The sequence below is a fragment of the Mastomys coucha genome, unplaced genomic scaffold, assembly GCF_008632895.1.
Source record: "Mastomys coucha isolate ucsf_1 unplaced genomic scaffold, UCSF_Mcou_1 pScaffold14, whole genome shotgun sequence".
Lineage (NCBI taxonomy): Eukaryota > Metazoa > Chordata > Mammalia > Rodentia > Muridae > Mastomys > Mastomys coucha.
Genome location: NW_022196896.1, coordinates 44,726,404 through 44,747,488, shown reverse-complemented (window position 1 = coordinate 44,747,488; position 21,085 = coordinate 44,726,404). Strand labels below are relative to the sequence as shown.

The 21,085-nt window shown below is 39.1% G+C and overlaps 1 protein-coding gene across 3 annotated transcripts in view; it reads right to left on the bottom strand.

Moving 5' to 3' along the window:
* Positions 1–17,524, bottom strand: part of Terf1 (telomeric repeat binding factor 1) — a 44,487-nt gene extending 26,963 nt beyond the window's left edge. For all 3 annotated transcript variants that reach the window (XM_031366925.1, XM_031366924.1, XM_031366926.1), the window contains exons 1-6: positions 17,212–17,524; positions 15,499–15,594; positions 10,175–10,296; positions 8,396–8,482; positions 5,342–5,491; positions 4,588–4,769 (exon numbers count right to left, since the gene is read on the bottom strand). In XM_031366925.1, coding sequence (XP_031222785.1) covers positions 4,588–4,769; positions 5,342–5,491; positions 8,396–8,482; positions 10,175–10,296; positions 15,499–15,594; positions 17,212–17,491 — 917 coding nt within the window. In that variant the 5' untranslated portion in view covers positions 17,492–17,524. The remainder of the gene's footprint in view (positions 1–4,587; positions 4,770–5,341; positions 5,492–8,395; positions 8,483–10,174; positions 10,297–15,498; positions 15,595–17,211) is intronic.
* Positions 17,525–21,085: the final 3,561 nt, after the last annotated feature.

The window sequence follows — 21,085 nt, the reverse complement described above, 5'->3', positions numbered from 1 at the left end:
AAGCTAAAACTAAGAGCCATTTTGAGGAGTCATATGGAAACCTCATACAGTACAAGTTTACTATTAATACATTAATGAAGACATCTAAATGAAATAGTCAAATAACAGGGCAGTCAGAGCCCTAGGTGAACATCTCTTGTCACCAAACAAAACTTCCAATACTTGGAATGGCTTATGTCTAATTGAGCTGTTGCCGAAGGAAACTAACAGTAAGGTCCTAATCCTGAAGACAGCACCTACACACCTTACTGGACATGGGGAAGTCATGCTGATGCCTTCCTAAAATCTTCACCTCTATTAATTAGTGTTCATGGTACTGGAATGTATTCTGCATACTATCCAATAAGAAAGGTAAAGTAAAGACCAACCCAGCTTCAAACCCTTCAGTCTGTTAACAATGACCTTCCTGCAAGATTCACTGGTGCAATAGTGGCTCAAAACTTATGGGAGTGACTGATCAATTGCTTTGAGTTAACGCTCACACCATGAGATGGAACCCATACCAAGTGCTGCTTAGGTGGCAAATTAGATAGTCCATTTGCTGAGTCTGGCTTAGCCATGCAAGGGACAGCACCACATGGTTTCTGTCCATAGAATAGAGCCAGCAGGACATGGGTGTCCATGGCTGCTGTGGGCATAGGCTTGTTTGTATAATAATATATGTATTTTCATGTTCCTCCTTTGAGTATCCTCTCTGCCAAGGTTAATGACGCCATGATAATCAGAGACAGAGTCTGGGAGGCAAGGGTGTGACCAATTTCTCAGCAAACTGGTAAATGCTGCGTGGGAAACATGAGTTCAAGAATATATAATTTCTCAACTATGCAAACTATGAGGATGCAATATGATAAAAGAAGAGAGGCAGATGCACTGTGAGCCAGCTTGTCAGAAAGACACAACAGCAGGCAAATACAAGGTCAAGGTCAGCCTGGGACAGAGCTAAGTTAGGCCCAGGAGAAGGTAGGAACGGCTACCTCAGAGCTAGATCCCACCCAGCTAGCTTAATGTCTGTGCTTACAAATGCAGGCAGATCTCCTGCATTCACTTATAGTCTTTAAAAAAAAATGTGCTTGCTGTTTTTTTTTTTCCCTAAGAACTAGGGGGCTGGGGTCAAGGAATGCTGATTGGTGGGATAATCAGAAAGGCACCTGGAGTAAATTACTGAATAGAAATGTAAATTGAGAAACTGGGCCTCATCAGAGCTATCTGGAGATCTCCAGAGAAGCCTTCAGCACATACCCTAGGATTTGACTTCTAGTCTTTTTTCACTGCTCCTAGGCAGTCAGGGACCTGGTGGGCAGGGGGGAATCAAATACTACTGTTCCCCTAAAGGAACATAGCAACAAAATGATTAATAAATTCTGCTATACTATGTCTCTCTCAGGCAGCATGAGAAGTTTCTTCCTGTAGCAGATAAGAATAAATACAGAGATTCACAGCCAGACATTATATAGAGCAAAAGGCCTTACAACATTCATTTTTAAAAGGGATGTCTCTATCAAATTCCTCTCCTTGGGGCACAGAGAACTACGTAGAAGAGAGGATGAAAAGAGTATTCAGAGCCAGTAGGGATGAGACACCAAGGAATCAAGGCCTTCTAAACAAAACCGGACTGGTGCATATAAACTCAGATACTATGGCAGCACGCATACGGCCTGTACTACATGGGGTCCTGGTATTGGGAGGGGAAGTAGACACATGGCCCATAACTAAGAAACCACTTAGAAGGGTAGACTCGGCTGGGCAGTGGTGGTGCACGCCTTTAATCCCAGAACTTGGGAGGCAGAGGCAGGCGGATTTCTGAGTTCGAGGCCAGCCTGGTCTACAGAGTGAGTTCCAGGACAGCCAGGACTACACAGAAAAACCCTGTCTGGAAAAACAAAAGAAAACAAAACAACAAAAACCAAAAACCAAAAACCAAAAAAAAGGGTAGACTCCATGTCTAGTAGTTGATAGCCCAACACAAACTGAATTCAACAGCATCTTTGGAGGTTCTTTATCTCATAATCTTAAATTGAGGTCTTCTTGCCTTTTCTATCTTACAGGTCCTTTGGGTATATATCATGACTTCTGATTTTGAATGTTTTTTTTTTTTTTAAATTTTTAATTCTTTAGTGTGGGAACATGTGTTTGTGCACCTATATATATTTCCTGTACTTTTTCTTATTTGTTTCTTGTTTGTTTGTTTTGTCATAATTATTTGTTTTTGATTCATCTCATTTTATTATTATTCCATAGATGCCGGTTTGTGTTCTAAGGTAAGATGCAGAAGATCTGGATCTGGATGGAAGGGGAGGCGAGGAAGACCTAGGAGAAGAAGGACTAGGAAAAGCCACAATCAGAATGTATTGTATTAAAAAACAATCTATTTTTTAAAAAATATTTAGTTATCATATGTAATTACACTGTAGCTGTCTTCAGACACTCCAGAAGAGGGCGTCAGATCCCATTAAGGATGGTTGTGAGCCACCATGTGGTTGATGGGATTGGAACTCAGGACGTTTGGAAGAGCAGTCAGTGCTCTTAACCACTGAGCCATCTCTCCAGCCCCCAAACAATCTATTTTCAATAACAGAAAAAAATGTATGATTTATGTCCTGTCCTGAGTTCAATCTCTATTACTATGAACTAAAAGTTTTAAGTTGGGAAGAAATCTAAACATTTACTTTTGCAAAAGCCGATCCTAGACGTTACTTTAAGTATGTATTTGTGTGGTACAAAGCATATCATAATCTTGGATATCAAGCATGAGAAGTACTTCAGAGATGGAGAGGCAGTTGGATGTATAAAGACAAGGAGAGCTGCAGTACACAACAGAGAGCCTGAGGCTCTCCTTTTCACTCTGGACTGTCTGTATCTAGGAGAGTCTCTGAGACCTGCAAGTGCTCTATAAGGAGAGTACAGGACACACTTATTACCTCCCAGAATCATCATCTAAGCTTTAATTCTATCATATAGCGCTATTACATTGGGCAAGATGGCTTCAAACAAAAAAATAACAAAGCCAAAATGAGACACTTAATTCTCAAAATGACAAAACAGGACTTCAACATACCTTTGAGATGAATGAGGAGCAAACTGTCCTTGGATACAAAGGAACAAAAGGAGGGAAGATTCTAAGACAACTGAGTCCTAGTCCTAAGGGGTTATCTTAGTATGTTTATCTAACTTGGGGGTCTAACAATTAAGATAGCATCCTTGGAACTTTAAGTATTATGTGGGTTACCAAATCCATCCATCGGGACATCACAAGGTTCTAACCACCTAGTCTTCAGTTAAGTGTGTAAACAACAGAAAGAATCTATCATGGGTTAAAAAGAAATCTTGAGTTGACAAGATGGCTCAGTCTGTAAAAGTACTTACTCTGAAATAGGATTTTGTTTCCCTTCCCAACCTTGAAGGAAGCAACCAAGTACTTAACATGCTCTAGCCTTCACACATGCACTATGGTACACAAGCATGCACTCACATGCAGCAACTAATAACATTAAAACAGTAAAGAATCTTCACGGTCAAAACTCATCTTCTTCAATAGTGTTAGCTTGTAAGACAGAAGTTAAAGATTTACCCTTGGTGAACTGGGAGGTGGCTGAGTGGGTAAAGGTTACTGTCTGCTGCCAAGCTTGACTACCTAAATTCCATCTCTGATAGGAATGAGAGCCAACTCCCACAGGTTCTCTGACACTCCTCTTCCTTCCTGAGGAGTACCTCAGCTGGGCGTGCAGGCATATGCTATGAATGTAGCACTAGGGTGCTGGAAGCAGGGGGTCAGGGGCTCTTTAAAGTCTGCCACGGTGACCGTGAATGTTTGATTAAGGCCAGATGCAGTTACATAAAAAGCTGTTCAAAAGAATAAAACAAAACCAAACTAAACAAAACCAAACAAGTACAACTCCCAGCTAAGGATCCTGCTCAAACAAAATCCAAATGTAAAACCAGCCTTGAAAATGCGTGACATTTTCAGACAACCTGAGATTAACCATGCCTTACAACAGAACAGATAGGACTAACTAGTGCACTTCCTGCAGCACTGGGACCAATGTTTTTTGTTTTTTTTTTTTTTGGTTTTTCGAGACAGGGTTTCTCTGTATAGCCTAGGCTGTCCTGGAACTCACTCTGTAGACCAGGCTGGCCTTGAACTTAGAAATCCGCCTGTCTCTGCCTCCCAAGTACTGGGATTAAAGGCGTGCGCCACCACTGCCCGGCTGTTTTTTGTTTTTTGAGTAGTGCATCATATGCTTTAAAATATGGAGAACAATACCTTAAAATACTAAAATAACTTAGTGAGATCTGAGCTCAAATAAGAGGCAAATGAACCAGGTCTCCAATTTCAACCTCATTTCCTAAGCACACCTTCACTAAAATTAGTAAATATATTTATACACATTAAACTGATATTTTCTCACTCCCTACATTAACATATAATTCATAAGTCATAAAATAACTCTATAGTATTTCAAATATTCAAACTATCAATTAGAGATCACATTAATTACTTAATTATTACTTTTAATAATGGCTTACTAGCATTGCTTATGTTAAAGACATAATATCCTAAAACAAACTAAACATAAAGAGTATACCAACCTTTTCCCTTTATTCAAACTAACTTCAGTCTCTGTTCCAGTGCTGGCAGCGTGTGGCTTACCCTCAGAAGCCAGTGTCCTTACTTTCTCACTTTCCACTACTGTTCCAGTGCTGGCAGCGTGTGGCTTATCCTCAGAAGCCAGTGTCCTTGCTTTCTCACTTTCCACTACTTTTGTTGCTGCCTTAAAAGGGTTGATTATGAAGGGGGAGGGGAGAAGAATAAATTAGGCGTTTTAAACAAGTAGTACACGGTCTTTGAGAGTTACAGCAGAATTATCGGTTCACGGGTCAACAGAAGAAGGTACCAAATTATTCTCATGATTTTGACAATACTTGAAACTCCATTACTATTGCATGGTTTATAAGCATTATGGAGGTTTTATTCTCTTGTAAATATATTTGATAGACACAATGTTCTCTCCGCAATTTAAAATAAAACTTTAGTGGCTGGATTCAGGGTTAGCGGTGAAGAGCTTTTTTGCTAGAATCAGAGTTTAGTTCTCAGGTCCTGTTATCAGGCGGCTCACAACTGGTGCAAAGAATGGGAAGCTCTCTTTGGCCTCTGCTAGCACATACCCACATGTGTACTTTTTCATGTACACACCTAATTATTTTGAAGTAAAATCACCTCAAATTAATGAAGATAGCCACTTTAATAACCCATTAACTTAAAATTTAGATTAGATTTTAAGACTTTCTCTTTTAAGTACTCTTTGTTATAACAGTTTCTCTGTCCTTGAAATAGCATGTGTACCTTCATTAGGAAAGTTGATGATTTTTCATTTATCACACAATCCACGTAACTCTGAATTTTCTCCATCATATAGTTATAGCTGAAGTGTTGAAAAAGGGAGTGGAACACATCTTTCTGAGAGATTATCTTAAGTAATTTTCTTTCTAAAGGCTAAAGAAAAACAGAAATATATTGATATAAAACACAAATTTCATTTCCTATAAATATATATTTAATGGAAAAATTATTTTGTAAAAATAAACTAATAGAGATATAATTAAGAATCATAATTCTGCTTTAAAAGGCCCATGTATTGTCTTCTTTTTTTAATGCCCCTAAATTTTGTGTCAGACACATAGGAAGAAATAGAGATTATAAACAGTTGTCTACTACCCAGCTTAAAAACAAAACATTATCAATATGGCTAAAGCCTGTTTATGCCTGTAATGTGATCTCACTCTTTGTCCTCACCTATGAGTATTATTCAAAATTCAGAATTTACTATCTTTATAAACTCTTTAGGGCTGAAGGGATGTACATAGTTTGTCAGAAACAGTGCTTGTCTAGTCTAAAGTATGCCTTGGGCTCCATTTCCAGTCCTGGCACCTCCCCAAAAGAAAGTTCTCTATGCTTGTATATTTAGATGTCTGTAAGCAATAGATAGTACTGGTTATCACAGTCTTAACTTTATTTATCTATTTCAGATGTATATGTGTGCTGCTCTCTGCATGCATCACTAACCCTGGGACTACAGGCTCTGCCCCCATGTCTGTATGCTTATGAGGGTTAGAGCCTGATCTCAGGTCCTCATGCCTTTGCACAGCAAGCACTTTACTTTGCTGCACCGTCCCTGAAGTCCTGTGGCTTTGCTTTTATATAAATGGTACCTCTTGTGTAAGAGTGGTTTCTCCCCCTCAAACTTGCTATATTTTCCTTAGTTCTATATTCTTGGCAATTATTTATGTTAATGTGTAGAAAAAGTTATTCCTATACCACTGTCTAGTATATTGATCAACCATCATTTGTTCATTTAGCTGCTTGAAGAACTTATATGCTATTACTGCAATGCTCAAACATTTTCTCTTAATATTTTTTGTACTCAATGTAGGTCTTTCTTCAATACTAGTTGTTTGAATGCTGGATAAGCTGTAAATATTATAGCACTTGAAAAGAACCTATAAGCTTGATCTTAAACTGTTTCATTAAGATCTGGGTTTTCTCTTGTCTGTCTACCTAGAAATGAGACTCGCTGGGATGTGTGCATGAATGTTTCGCTAAGACTCTCAAACTCATCAATCTATACTCCAGAGAGGAAGAAATGCAGGTGTCTAAGCATTCTGCCGCCTTTTGAGTCAATTGTTAGTGTACAAATCAATGGAAATTCATGCTTGTTTGAGACTATGGCAAAAAGTTCAATGAGTGAGTTGGTGAAGCCCCACTGACTATGCCAATGTTAAGAGAGTTTGATTACTTTCTCCTACGTAATTAATGTATATTGGCCTAAGTTTTCCTCTTATGAGACAGAAGTGGAGTAGAGTTTTCATTAAGCTACTAATACTAAGAAGAAAATATATGGGTAGGAAGCTCAACAAAATAATCTGGTCTCAGCTGAAATTATTTTTTGGGGGGGATTATACCCTTAGAGAAGGGTCAAATCAGATAATGCCTTACCTAAACCATAACCTACTCAATTAGGCTAAGTCAGTTATTAATTAAGCCAAATACCCCCTCAACTGTATCTACTAACATATCAAATGACATTCTACCTTCAATAGTTTTCAGGAAAATTAAACCATGATGATAGAACTATATATTTGCCAGGAAAGCTGAAATGAAAACCACAAGTGAGGTCTACAGAGCAAGTGCTGTTCACTCGTTTGGAAAAGTACTGGCAGTGCCTACTAAAACTCAATGAATGTTACTTGAAAAGTGAACAGCAAATGAGTACAGTACGTCTAGTCAATCACCCAGGAATACTACTCCAAAGTGCACCTGGCATGATATCGTTATAAATAAATCTTTAGTGGTAGAAGCTGGTTAGTAGTTACCCTGGAGAAGACAACCATTTTTTCAATTGATTGCAAGATCTGATGAGGTTCTAGGTTTTGAGAAAATATCTTACTATAGCCAAGCAAGTCTTTAATTAAGAATACTACGCGCCCCCCCGCACCCCCCCCCACCCCGCCGACCCTATGCTTGAGTGCTGGATTATAGGCATGTACTACACCACGCCTGGCTGGTCTTTCTTTTTGGTGCTGAGGACCAAATCTAGGGCTTGTATATGTTAGGCAAATACTATAGAGCTATATTCTGAGCTAGGTTGTTTCCTGATGTAGGGGCTCCTTTACACAACTGTGTTCCCTGGTGCAAACATATCTACTTACATACTTAGGACATATTATTTTCATCTATAGGTAAAAAATTAACTACAAATAAAAGATTTTTTCTTTCTTTGAAGATGTTTAATTTACCCCAATAACACTATTTTTAACAGTGTTTTAACAACTTGAGGCCTACTGACTGTGTTAGCACACAGACACAAACTGCAAATGATCATATCACAAACTCCAGCTGGGTGTGGTGATACAGTCTTGAGATCCTCTCTCAAAGAAAGAAAAAGAGAAAAAGGTATAGAAAATGGGGACAGGCCCAGTAGTACATGTCTACAATCCTAGTACTACAGTGGTTCAGGCAAAATGATCTTGAATTTTGAGGTTAGTGTTGGATACTGAACCAGATTTTATCTCAACAATACAGCAATATAAACAACAAACAAATAGAAATACGCAAATTAGGCCACTCTATATTTATGCTGTCTAATGTGGCAGCCACCAGTCCTCTATGTAGCTTCTGAGCCCTCCAAATGTGTTGAATATCAAGTTGGACATACTATAAATATAAAGACTTGATATTAAAAAGGGTAGCTAAAATACTAAATTTTTATATTGATTAATGTTAAAATTATCTTTTTAATATACTGTTAGGTCAAGCTTTCCTTTCCTCCTTCAATTTTCTGTTTTCTTTATCCCATATAAAGTTATAAAATTAATTCTATTTCTAAATATAAATAATTACCGTGTGAAATTCTGGATCATCAAATATTCTTTCAAACACTTCTTCTGCTTCCTTAAAGCTGCCAAATTCCATACAGACAGCCACGGCCTTAAAGAAGACACATACAAACCTTAGGTTGCTTTTTAAAATAGTCAACCAGTATTTGACTAAGTACATAAAGTTAAGTCTGAAAGACTTCATTTAAAACATTTTATGCATTATTTGATAAATATGTAGTTGTTTTCAATAATGAAATAACTATGTCTTAAAAAGATGTAAAAAATTCACTAGTTCACATTTACATCATGTTCAGCACCCCAAAGCAGGAATTAATAAATTACAAGTCAACTGCTTATCTGGAAAGACTACTGATCCTGTTGTTCATTTCCATATTCCTCTAACTGGCAGAGACAGTACACCCACACGCCACAGAAGTGATGTGAAACTCGTACAACAGTGGAGCAAATGCATAACTACACTAAATGCTGCTGTCCCTCCTGAACTGTCTGCAAGTGTAGTACACAAAGTCAGGTTTCTTAGAGACCCACAGATATGAAAACATGAAAATCTCTGTTCTATGTTGAATTTTTACAAGAAGCAGTCATTTTTCTACCCAATGTGTCTTATCTCTAGGTCCCAATTTTACCTGACAATCACCACTACAGGGGAAAAGTAGAAATAATCTTGGGTTTCTCTCTCTTGTGCAACTTAACAATATCAAAAACCTAAAGCCGAGGAAACATTTATTGAACTAAGAACATATTTGCTTTGACTGCAATTACTTCCATCTTGTCTCTTATTCTTAAGCAGTCTACTAAAATTGCCTTAGCATCGTTAAAAATTCTACATACTCTTATTTACAAAAATCCATGTATCGCACGTGTGAGGCCCTGGGTGTAACCCCCAGAACCAGAATCAGAACCCCATAATGAACAAGCAGGCCAAAGCAGCTGCTATCCCCACCTCCACCCCATTGACAGTCTTGAGGTAATTAAATAAGAAGAATACGAATCTCTCATTTTAAAATTTGCTTGGTAATCTTTAAATAGCTGTAGTGTTTCTTGTATCATGGAGGTGGCATATACCTAAATATAAAACATTAAGTTCTGGGCATGCTGCTCATGTGAAAACTATAAACGAAGGGGCAATGCTCTAAAAGAAAAGATTTTAAGATTTTCATAAGGTTTACAGCACAATTCTAACAAGTTACTTTTTTTTGGATGTTAGATGTTTTCATACTTGTGACAGTTAATATTAATTTTCAAGTTTACCTGACTTAGAAGCTTATTTCCAGAATGGTTTAACTGAGAAGTGAGGAGCAGCCTGAATATCGGCACACCATCCCATGGACGAGGGTGATGTCATGGCCTGAATACCAAGGAAGAAGTGGACACTCCCATTCATCTCCCTCCTCCTGACTGAGGACACGAGATGACCAATCACTTCACACTCCTACAGCTATGCCTTCCCCACCAATGTGGACCGTTCCTGCCCAAACTATAGGCTAGAACAAACTCTTCTTCTCATTACTTTTTTCATTTCTTTCTTCAGAATTTTGTTATGTGCACAAATCTCTATGTATGTGTATACCTGGGTGCAGTTGCCCTGCAGAGACAGAGCAGGGAGCTGGAGTTACAGGTACTGAACCCAGGCCCTCTGAAAGAGCAGAAATGCTCTTAAGCAGTAAGCCATCCCTTCAACTTCTCAAGTTGCTTCTTGATAGGTATTTTGTCTCATCAATGAGAAAAATAATTGATAGAATATTCTAGCAAAGCAATAAGCACAAAATAATACTCATACCTGAATTTTAATTAAATTCTGTATATCCTCATGCAGTCTGTCATGTTCCTTTTCAATTGAGTCCCAAATCATTAGGGCTGATTCCAAGGGTGTAATCTGCTCATCAACTTCAAACTGTGCATCTTTTAAAACAGAAAAGTAAGTTAACTGAAAGTTAAGTGAAACCTTAAAAGGTTTATTCTATTTCAATTTTATCTAGCATATGCTACATTCCGGGCAGTTTTCATACAGAACAGTTTAGGGAAATGATTTTTCTAAGTTAATTTGTTCACTAAAATAAAACAAACAAACAAACAAACAACCACTGAAATTATAAGTCAGAAACTTCTTTTTCTTTAGAGACAGCATTTCTCTTCATAGCGCTGGCCGCCCTGGAACTCTTTCTATATAGTCTATGCTGGGCTTGAATGCACAGATTCACCTGCCTCAGCCGTCTGAATGCCGGCATTAGAGATGTGACTCACTACTGCCTGGCAAAAACAAAACAAAACAATAAACACAAAACAAACCAAAACCATTTTATTTAATTTACTTGCATATTTTTAAGACAAGGTCTTGGCCTCCAGAGAACTGGGAACAGTTATGCTCTACCATGTCTAGCTATCATCTTAAGTATCCTGAAGGCAAAAATACTATTATTTGATCACACAATTGTATGTTACATTTTGAAGGCAGGAACTGCCAACTGCTTATATTCCTCTAAAGCTCTAGTTTCAGAGCTGTTTTGGTTCATTTCAATGCAATTACACAGTAAATAAATATATTCAAGAGAAATTTCAAGCTGGGTATATTTTCATACACTAAATAGCACATCTACATAGCTGTTTAAAAATCTTTCAAATTTTAAAAAAAATTACTCATATAATCTGAGTTGTGCTAAGTATTTAGGATACAAACACAAAGAGAAACCACCATACATGGTGATTCTAGTCTATTATAATTCCAGCACTTCAGAGGCTGAGGCAGGAGCATCAAGCCTAGCCTAGGTGAGACCTTGTCTCAAGACAAACAAAAAAATAAATAAAACCAATTCCCATCCATGCAGAATTTAAAGATCCATATGTGATGCAATGCAGACAATAGAACTGGTACTTTCTTAGAAATGTTATTATGCAAGTGGTTCTCTATGCTTTTTCTACTTCAGAATTATTCAGAAAACTTCAAACATATGGATGACTAGATACATCTGCAAACTGTTTAAGCTTTAGAATATGGCCAAGGGATGCAGTTCAGAAGTAGAACACTTAGTGTGCATACGTGAAGCAAAGAGCTGTTAAGAAAACAGCAAAATGGATAATGAGAAACTAGCCAAGAAAACCACACAGGATAGAAAGACAATGTGTGGGAAAGCTGAGGTGGAAAGTAAGGCAGAGGTATAATGTTACAGTATCTTTATTAGCCATATGTAATGTCATCTCAGAGGGCTTACTGTGGAATACACTCACCCTTTCTAGTTCTTTCTGAACTCTGGCTTGTTGAACTCAGTTGTTCTGGCTTAAGCTTTCCAAGTGACTGATTTGAGTCGAACTTCTGACTGAATTTCTCTGCTTGGCCTTATACTAACTTTGGCAGTATGCTCTATTCTTCTTGGCTCCTTATTATTCTCTGGCTCATTTTGTCTTCACCTGTGTCTAGCTTGTTCTCTTTGCAATCTGTTTCTGTAAAACTGTCCAATTAAACCTGCTCCCCCTCCCCTCCTTCTCCGTCCCTCCTTCCCCCTCTCTTTCTTTCAAGTTGCCTCTTACCTGTCTGTTCTCGTGAGAGTTGGGCATATCCTATCTCTGACTCATTCTGTCAAATTTTTCTCTGATTCATCACTTTGTCTGCCTCCCCCAGCCCCCAATTAGACTTCACTTCCAAACATGGCTGCTTCCTTCTACAAACTAACTTTACTCTCATTGTTTTGGATTAGAGGTGTGCACAAAGAATTTGTATTTCAGCCAAATTATACTGTAATCCAGAACTCGTCTACATTCTAGCTGGCTCAATCATATAGACCTAAAACATCTTTGGATGTGATTTCTTGTCAGCAGCCATGTTGTTGAATTAAAATTATTCTACAATTTACAAAAGATATTCTTACTAATAAGTAAAGGTCACCAGGCTAATGTCCTTGCTCTCTAAAGTAGGCCTAGAAACCTAGGAAAGGGCACAGCTAGAAAGTGGGAGAGGCAGATGCCAGGACCCTCACAAACCACTTACTGGTTGTCTCAAAGAAAAGTTCAGCTCCACAGATGGCATGATCCTGTACACAAAGACCCTAATAACTCTACCATTAAACACTTAGATTTGATAAATACTTTTAGTAAAATAGCAGGGTATAAAATCAAAGTGCAAAATTTAGTAAAGATACAAGGAACAAAAATCTTGTTCATGATAAAATAAAGTACCTAGGAATAAGCCTAACTCAGAAGAAAGATCTATAAAATAAAACATTTAAGATTCTAAAGAGGTTGAAGACACTAGAAGATGTAAAGACTTCCTATACTTATGGATTGACAGAATAATGTAAAAATGGCTATTCTTATGAAAGTGATCTACAGATTTGATGCAATCAATCAAAATCCCAGTTATATTTTTCATAGCATTGGGAAAAAAAAATCCCTAAAATTTATGTGGAAAAACCAAAATCCCCAAATAGCAAAAGCAATAGTAAGCAGAAGTAGTAATGTGATAGCGATAATATAAACATCTCTCTAAGGAAACAGGTGGGAAACCGTAAAGCCACACTGTACGGGACGAGGAGGAGGCCTGGCAAGGAAAAGGCATGGAACAACAACGAGGCAAAACAAATTTCCCTCCTTGAAGGTGAGATGTTAATCTGCACCGGATTTGTTTCCTGGTCTTATTTTGGATGGCATCTCAAGATCCAGTAGAGCAGGCAGTACTTTACAGGGAAAGGAAAAATAGGAAAAGCTTCTGATTGTTTCCTTGTCATTAGGTTGGTGGACTGGAAACTATAAAGACACTGAAAACACACAACTCACCTTTCCCTACAGGGATCAGCTAAGTTCTGTAGGAGGCCTGGAAATTCCTAGTCTCAGATCTTAGGAAATTAAGAGTCAGGTATGGTGGCACACACCTATAAGCCCCTGTGCTTAGGAGCTGTGGCAGAAGGACTATGAGATTCTGGGCAGCCTGGGGCACATAAAAGTAAGTCTTTTGAGATGAGAAACCGGCTATAAATGTATTTTCCCCTTGAGATACTGTTGTATTTTATAGCTGTGTGGGGCTGGAGACTGAAGCCAATATGGTACCCACTAGCTACTTATAAGCACTTAGCAGTCACAATGCAACCTGTCCAAACAGTTATGCTTTATCATAAACTTAAGACAAAACTAAGATATCTCAACTTTTTGTATATTACTTGGCATATTTTAAAAATATTGGATTACTGAGTTAAGAAACAAGATATCATTAAAATTAATTGTACTTCCTTTTAGTTGTCTTAACAACTAAAACCTTGTAAATTTCAAACATAGACCACATTTCTAGCAGGAAGTACTACTATAGAGCAATCACAGAAAGATTACATGTTCTGAAATTGTATGAGGCTATAGCTGGATGACAGCACATTCACCCGGCCAAGTCAAAAGCCCAGGATACATAACACTGTAAAACAAACAAACAAAACAACAAATCAAAAAAAAATCCCTAAACTTCAACTACTACCTCTTTCAAGTCAATTATGATAAAACATTGATTCTTGCTGGCTGGTCCTAGTGATTTTTCTAAGATATATATTTAAAACAGAATCTTAGTACATTTAAAGATTAAACCATGAGTTTAGGATAGATATGTGTCTAATTCACACAACACCCTGGGTTCAATCCCTGTCTCTGCACAAATGAACAAAAACAATCAACCATAGGGTTACTCATAATCTGTTTTTATCCCTTGTTCTGAGTGGAAGATTTCCTGGAAAGAAACTAAGACTATGTATGAAAAGCACTGCTGGGCAGTGAGAATATTCTAACATACAAAACCACCCAATAAACTATAATACTGTAAGCTACGGTCTTCAATTTTCCAGTTATGTACACATCAGCCTGTTATCTTTTTCAGCCATAGGCCCTACCCTACACACCCGTCTTCTGCATCAGTCTAGCCCAGTGTTTTCCGAATTCCAACATTCTATCCTAGAGGGAAGTGTATAAAGACTCAGGAAATAAACAACTCAGAAGACCCAGGTTATTCAGAAAGCTCCAAGGTTCCCGCTTTGCTGAGTTGCCTTCATGCTGGTGTGAACTTTTGATCACGCAGCTGCCTCAGAACGATCCATGACCCTGTAAATAACTACAGGAAACCAACTGGTTCACTAAGAGTTTGGTGGCAGGATTACTTTGGTTTGTCATGGGTTCCCATATTGTGGGGAGAGTGTTAATCTCTCCAGGAATAATGTTAGAAAAGCTTCTAATTTCAGTCTCCAAATAAAGCAGGCCACATGGCCCAGGTATGGTTTAGTATGGTGATAATATTATGGGAGTTGAAATAATATATTTTTGTAAGTAAGCAGTTTCATGTCAGTACTGCTCACCAACAAGTATTGTTGGGAAAGTATTTTGTAAATTATAAAAACCAACAGAATTATTTTTACAAAATAGCCTATTAAATGACCATGTTGTAAATATGAGTCATGATTGATAAAATGAACAAAGTTGCTCATTACAATCTAAAATGAAACATGGAAATAAGGGAGAAAGATTATAGCTACAAATCATGTTTTTTTGTATAAGGACTGGCATCAAGTTTAAATAGCTGCCAGTAAACAATGAATATATATATAATAGCTGTCATAACTAAGCTATATAAGATAACTTCAACTGAATGTCCAAGAGTGTATAAAATGTAGTCCTCCCACTATATCTGAATCACCTGGGAGATAAACTCATAGTGAGGCAGAATGACTCTACTGGTGGTTGTTGTTTTTTTGTTTTGCTTTGTTTTGTTTTGAGACAGGGTTTCTCTGGAACTTACTCTGTAGACCAGGCTGGCCTCAAACTCAGAAATCCAGCTGCCTCTGCCTCCCAAGTGCTGGGATTAAAGGCGTGCGCCACCATTGCCCAGCTGACTCTACTGTTTTAAGACACTCTTTGAAACATAACCTGAGGCAGGCTAAAGTTTGAGAGTCATTGTTCTAGAAAGATAAAATTATATTTGCTTGCTTTATATCTAAAGCAAAATTTGCTTATGTATATGACAGATGCAGGTAGGTAAACTTTCTCAAACACTAAACCAGGAAAATATGATTATCCGTTTTCCATGTGTTATATTTAGAAATAAGTTAAAAGATTTTGAAATATAAAATAAAAATTTATACTTACCAAGGGACTTTCCAGCTGCAATTCTTGTCAAAAACTGACATATATATACAGTTTTCAATTGGTAAGTTGTAAGACTGGGTAGTCCATGAATAACAGCTAAAAGATTAAAACAAAAAACTTTTATTAAAATAATATCAAAAACTAGTACACCTACTGTGTAGATACAATACAGTGTTAAATATTAGTTTATAAACAGTGATGGGTATTCTTAGTTCTCAACTTGACTACATATGAAATTAACTAAAACCTAAAAATGGCTGGGCATATCTGGGAATTATATTTTGCTTATCTGGATCATATAAAGTGGGGAGAGCTGCTTCTACTGGGAATTTGAAGTGGAAGACAAACTTTTAATCACCTCCAATCTGAGCGGCACCTTCTAGTGGAAGCCTATATAAAGGCCATGGAAGAGAGGTGCTCCCCTTGTCCCACCACTCTCAGTTACACAAGTCCATTCCTTCACTGACAGTGGAGGCCACTGTGAGATTCTTGCATATACTGAGGACATCAGCGCCACAGACTGAACAGTACTGGATTCTTAAAAAGCTGTTACTCTACAGAACCCTAACATAATACTCAACAAAACTGATCAAAAATTTAGAACTGTAGATTCTAATCAATATTTTAAAAATCAGAAAAAAGTTGTAATATTACTGTTCTTACAAAACGTAACTTAAATGTGAAACGGATACTCAAAATTGTTTTTTTTCAAGTAGTACACATCTAAATTATAAGATGTATCAAATCACTACTTTGAAATTTATACCATGAAATTCTTTGTATTTTAGGAAATAGTATACATCTGTCAAGGTTTCCATTGAACTTGTTTAATTCATAATCAACTTTAAAACATTTATTTCTTAAATATTTGAACAAACACAAAGATGTACTTGGCAGTAAATATGTACACAGGTAAGCCAACCATATTCCTGGATCTCTCTCACCAACACACAGGCCAGAGGACAAACTTGGGTCTCATTTTTCAGGCACTGTCAAACTTTAAACAAAAACATTTGTTTAAACATTTAAACAAAAGATTGACTTATTTTTATTTTATGAATATGGATATTTTGCCTGCATGTTTGTCTGTGTAGCATGTGTATACTGTGCCTGCTGAGGCCAAAAGAAGAAATTTGATCCCCTGGAGTTTAAAACTTTGCCCAGTGAATGCTAAGAATTTAGCCCGGTTCTCTGGAAGACCAGTTAGTGCTGAGCCAACATCTCTTCAGCGTCCCGCCTTCCATTGGCCTAAAGCTTGCCAAATCAGGTTAGGTCAGGGTTCAGTGAACACTATCCACCTGTCTGTCTTCCCAGTGCTGTAAGTATACGTGTGTTAAACTTTTTTGTATAGGTTCTGGGGATCAAACGCAGGTTCCTTGGCTTACAAGATAAGCATCTGACAAGCTGTACTACCTCCCTCGGTACCCGCGTCCCCGTGTCCCGCCCCTTCTTCAACTTTTCTACATTTATCTGTTATAGACCTAGAAGGAGGCGGTAGCAACTGGGCTGGCTGTCTTTAAAAAACAAACATTCTGTCTGGAGTCGTGGAAGGGATGGGGGCGGGAGCGAGGACTTCCAGCAAATAGGAAGCGGCCGGTTTCCCGCGGTCTGGGCGAAGCCGCGGCCTCTCGCCAGCGGTCCCGCCCGGATTACGTGAGGGAAAGCCGGTCTCCGGCCTCGACGCAGCCCCCGACACGGGCAGCCCGCACTCACCCTCAGCACAGTCACGAGTAAGACGAAAGTCCTCGGAGCGGCCGTCGCGGAAGGCTCGGCATAGAGACAGGCAGAGGAAGTCGAGCATCCAGCCCGCAGCCACGGCCTCTGCCTCAGTCACAAGCTCCGCGTTGTCCTCCCCTCTCGGGGCCCCCAGCTGTATCTGGCACCGGAGTAGTTGCGCGTCTTCTCCCGACTCCTCCTCCTCCGGAGAGCCCGCATTTGTCCGGCCCGCCTGGCTCCACGCGCTCTGGGCCGCTGAGGAAACAGTTTCCGCCATGTTAAACGGAAAGCGCCGGTAGGGCCTCAGCTGGCGCCGTGCGCCGATTGGCTCGCGATGGGCGTGGAACTCAGCCAATCGCATCGCTAGGATGAGCTAGTGGCTCGAGCTTGCCTTCCGATTGGCTGGGACCTGCTAACTTCTCTGTCAATCTGAGGCCCGGGCTTTTTGGGTGGTGTAGCTTCTGGCTAGGATAATTTTTTTTTTTTTTTAAATTTAAGATTTATTTATTATTTATTTATTACAAGTACACTGTAGCTGTCTTCGGATGCACCAGAAGAGGGCATCAGATCTCATTATGGGTGGTTGTGAGCCACCACGTGGTTGCTGGGATTTGAACTCATGACCTTTGGAAGAGCAATTGGTGCTCTTACCTGCTGAGCCATCTCACCAGCCCTAGGATAATTTTTTTAAAAATGCAATCTGCGCTGAGAACAACCAGGGTAGTTAAAACGGAGAGGTTTTTGCCTCCAGATTTTGGCTGCATGGCCCTGCACGTCTATAGTTCCCAGCAGCACTGGAGAGGTGGAGGCAGGAAGATTAGGAATTAGGGCCATCCTCAGCTAGAGTCTAGGGCAGCCTGGGGCACTTGAGTCTAATCTTTAAGGTGGAGACTATACATGCCTTTATTCCTGATCTTGATGGGGGAAGACACAATTTAATCTGGACCACACAGTGTGTTGGAGTCCTGTATAAGGTCATGGAAGAAAGAAGCCTTTACTCTGCCTTTTTGCCCTCGCTTTGCTAGCAAGTCCATTCCTTCACTGGCATTAGAGTCTACTGCAAGTGTATATTGAAGGCCAACTGGCACATTTATCCATGTGGACTGAGCAGCTACTGGATTCTTGGACTTTCCATTCACAGCCAGCCACTGTTGGGCTAGCTGGGCCACAGCCTGTAAGCCATTCTAATAAATCATATACATGATTTATTAGATATGTATATATACATATATCCCCATATATTATAATATAAATTATATATATACATTACATATAATAAATCCCATATATAATCTATAAATTCTGTTACTTTAGAGAACCCTTCCTAATATAGTATGCCTTGTTTATACTGTGTCCTTAATGCGTAGAAAAGTAAGAGTCTCATGAATACATGTGTCACATTTTCTATAGTCAAGGTTAAAAACTGATACTCAAAAGAATAGAAAAATAGCCGGTCATGATGGTACATGTGAGTTTGAGGCCAGCCTGGTCTACAAAGAGAATTCCAGGTCAGTCAGAGGTACACAGAGAAAGCTTGTTTTCAAAAACAAACAAACAGACAGAATGGAAAACATCTGTTTTGTTTTGAGACAGGCTCTCACTCTCTAGCTCAGTCTGACCTGATAATGATAATTCATTATGTAGATCAGGATGCCCTCAAACTTGTGCAGTGTCAAGGCCCTAGAGGTAGTGGGACCTGGGGAATCAGCAGATAAATCAGACAAATTAAGTTCTCATGCAATAGCCAACTTTATTCAGAGCATCAGACAAACAGAGTTTATAGTCTGAGAGTTAAGAGGAGTCACAGGAGTAAAGTGTCCAATCACAAGGACAAACTGCATGTGGTAAAACATGTTTTTACATAGAGGCGTCTAAACAAACAGCAATAGGCTGTTGTCAGGGGTAATCTGAAGTAAGCTCTCATCCCGGTACACCTAGGACACAAAACACATTTCATGTTTTTGAAGAAATTGAAGTCTTTAGACTCTTCCTCCTTCATTGTCTCCTTCCTCTTTCTCATATTTATTATTGTTGTTATTATTTTTCACAAACCCTCAGAATTCTCCTTACATGACTCCATTCTTGGACAGTGTTCTAACATCCAAGTCTTTATTTTTTAATAGCAAGATATCAAGAATGATTTTGATTAGATAAATCCAATTGTCATCTGATGCAGGATTCATGGCTCCACTTAATTTCCACTCAAGAATGATGGTGGGACCTGGAGAATGAGCCAATGCATGAGGCAGACAAATAGCCAGCTTTATTCAGAGCATCATATATATTATACTCTGAGGCTTGAGAAGAGTCATTGGAGTAAAGTGGGCAATCACAAAGACAAACTGCTTGTGTTAAAAACATGTTTTCTCACACAGACATTTATATATGTTTACAAATGACAAATAACAATAGCCAGTTGTAATGAATAATCTGTGGTAAATTCACTCCTAACTGCTATACCTGGCAGGGGCATAAAAACACATTTCAAGAACAGTTTCTTGTTTTTGAAGAACTGAGGTCACAAGACTCTTGTTTTCTTAGGGTTTCCTCACAGGAACTCAGGTTGTATTCACACAACTCTATTCTTAGACCAGACCATGTTTGGGCAGCAGTCCTCCTGTTTCTGTTTGAAAAGTTCTGAGATTGCTGTCTTGGGCCAAAGGTCAACCTCGTCTTCTTTAGTTTCCCACTACCCTGTTTTTTGGCTTTTACTGCAGCCTCATTGATTCACCTATGATGGCTGGGCAGTGAGCTTCAGTGATCTGCTTGGCTCTGTCTCGCCAGCCACAAGACCCTACCTACCTGGCTTTCCTACATGGGTGTTAGGAATTTTGCTCAGATCCTGTGCTTGTGCTACAAGCATTTTATCAAGTGAGCCATCTCTCCAGCCCCAAATTAGTTAAAACTTTCACATAATTTGAAAACTTCACTTTTAAAAATTAAATAGGCCAGATATGGCTGTGCATGCCTATAATTCCAGTACTGTGGAGGCTGAGGCTGGATTCTACCTCAAGAACAAACCAATTGACCAAATGACCAGTGAGGGATTCAGATATAGCTCAATGTTAGAGTGCTAGCTAGTACATGGTAAGTTCAAGACCCAGGACCACAACAAATAAACTCAAATACTGTTAAGACTTTGCTGTGATTACCCACAAAAAAATAGAGCCTTCAATGCAACTTCTGCTTTTCTTCATTTATTTACTTTACTTCAGTTTCCCCTCCTTCCTCTCCTCCCAGTGCTTTCCTCCCACCTCCCCACTTTCCTCTATTTAACCCTTCTCCCTCTCTCTTTAAAAAAGGAGAGGCCTCCATGGATATCAACTAGCCTTAGCATATCAAGTTCTAAAACTAGGTGCATCTATGGAGGCTAGAAAAGGCAGCCCCATAGGGGGAAAGAGCTCCAAAGACTGTTGGAGCCAATCCCTTCTCCTGCTGCTAGGAGTCTCATCTTAAGACCAAGCTACACAACTATGCCATATGTCCAGAGGGCCCAGGTCAGGCCATGAAGAAATCCCTGGTTGTCTGTTCAGTCTCTGCAGATCCCTATGAGCCCAGGTTAGTTTATTTTGTAGGTTTTCTTGTGGCGTCCTTGACCTCTCTGGCTCCTAAAATCCTTCCTCCCCTTCTTCCACAGGATTCCCCAAGCTCTACCTAAATGTTTGGCTGGGGGTCTCTGCATCTGTTTTCATCAGTTGCTGGGTGAAGCCCCTCTGGTGACAGTTATGCAGGGCTCCTGTCTGCAAGTACAGCAGAGTATTATTAGCAGTGCTAGGGGTGGGTTTCCTGTCATGGAATGGGTCTCAAGCTAGACCAGCCATTGCTTGGCCATCCTCTCAATTTCTGCTCCATCTTTACTTCTGTACATTTT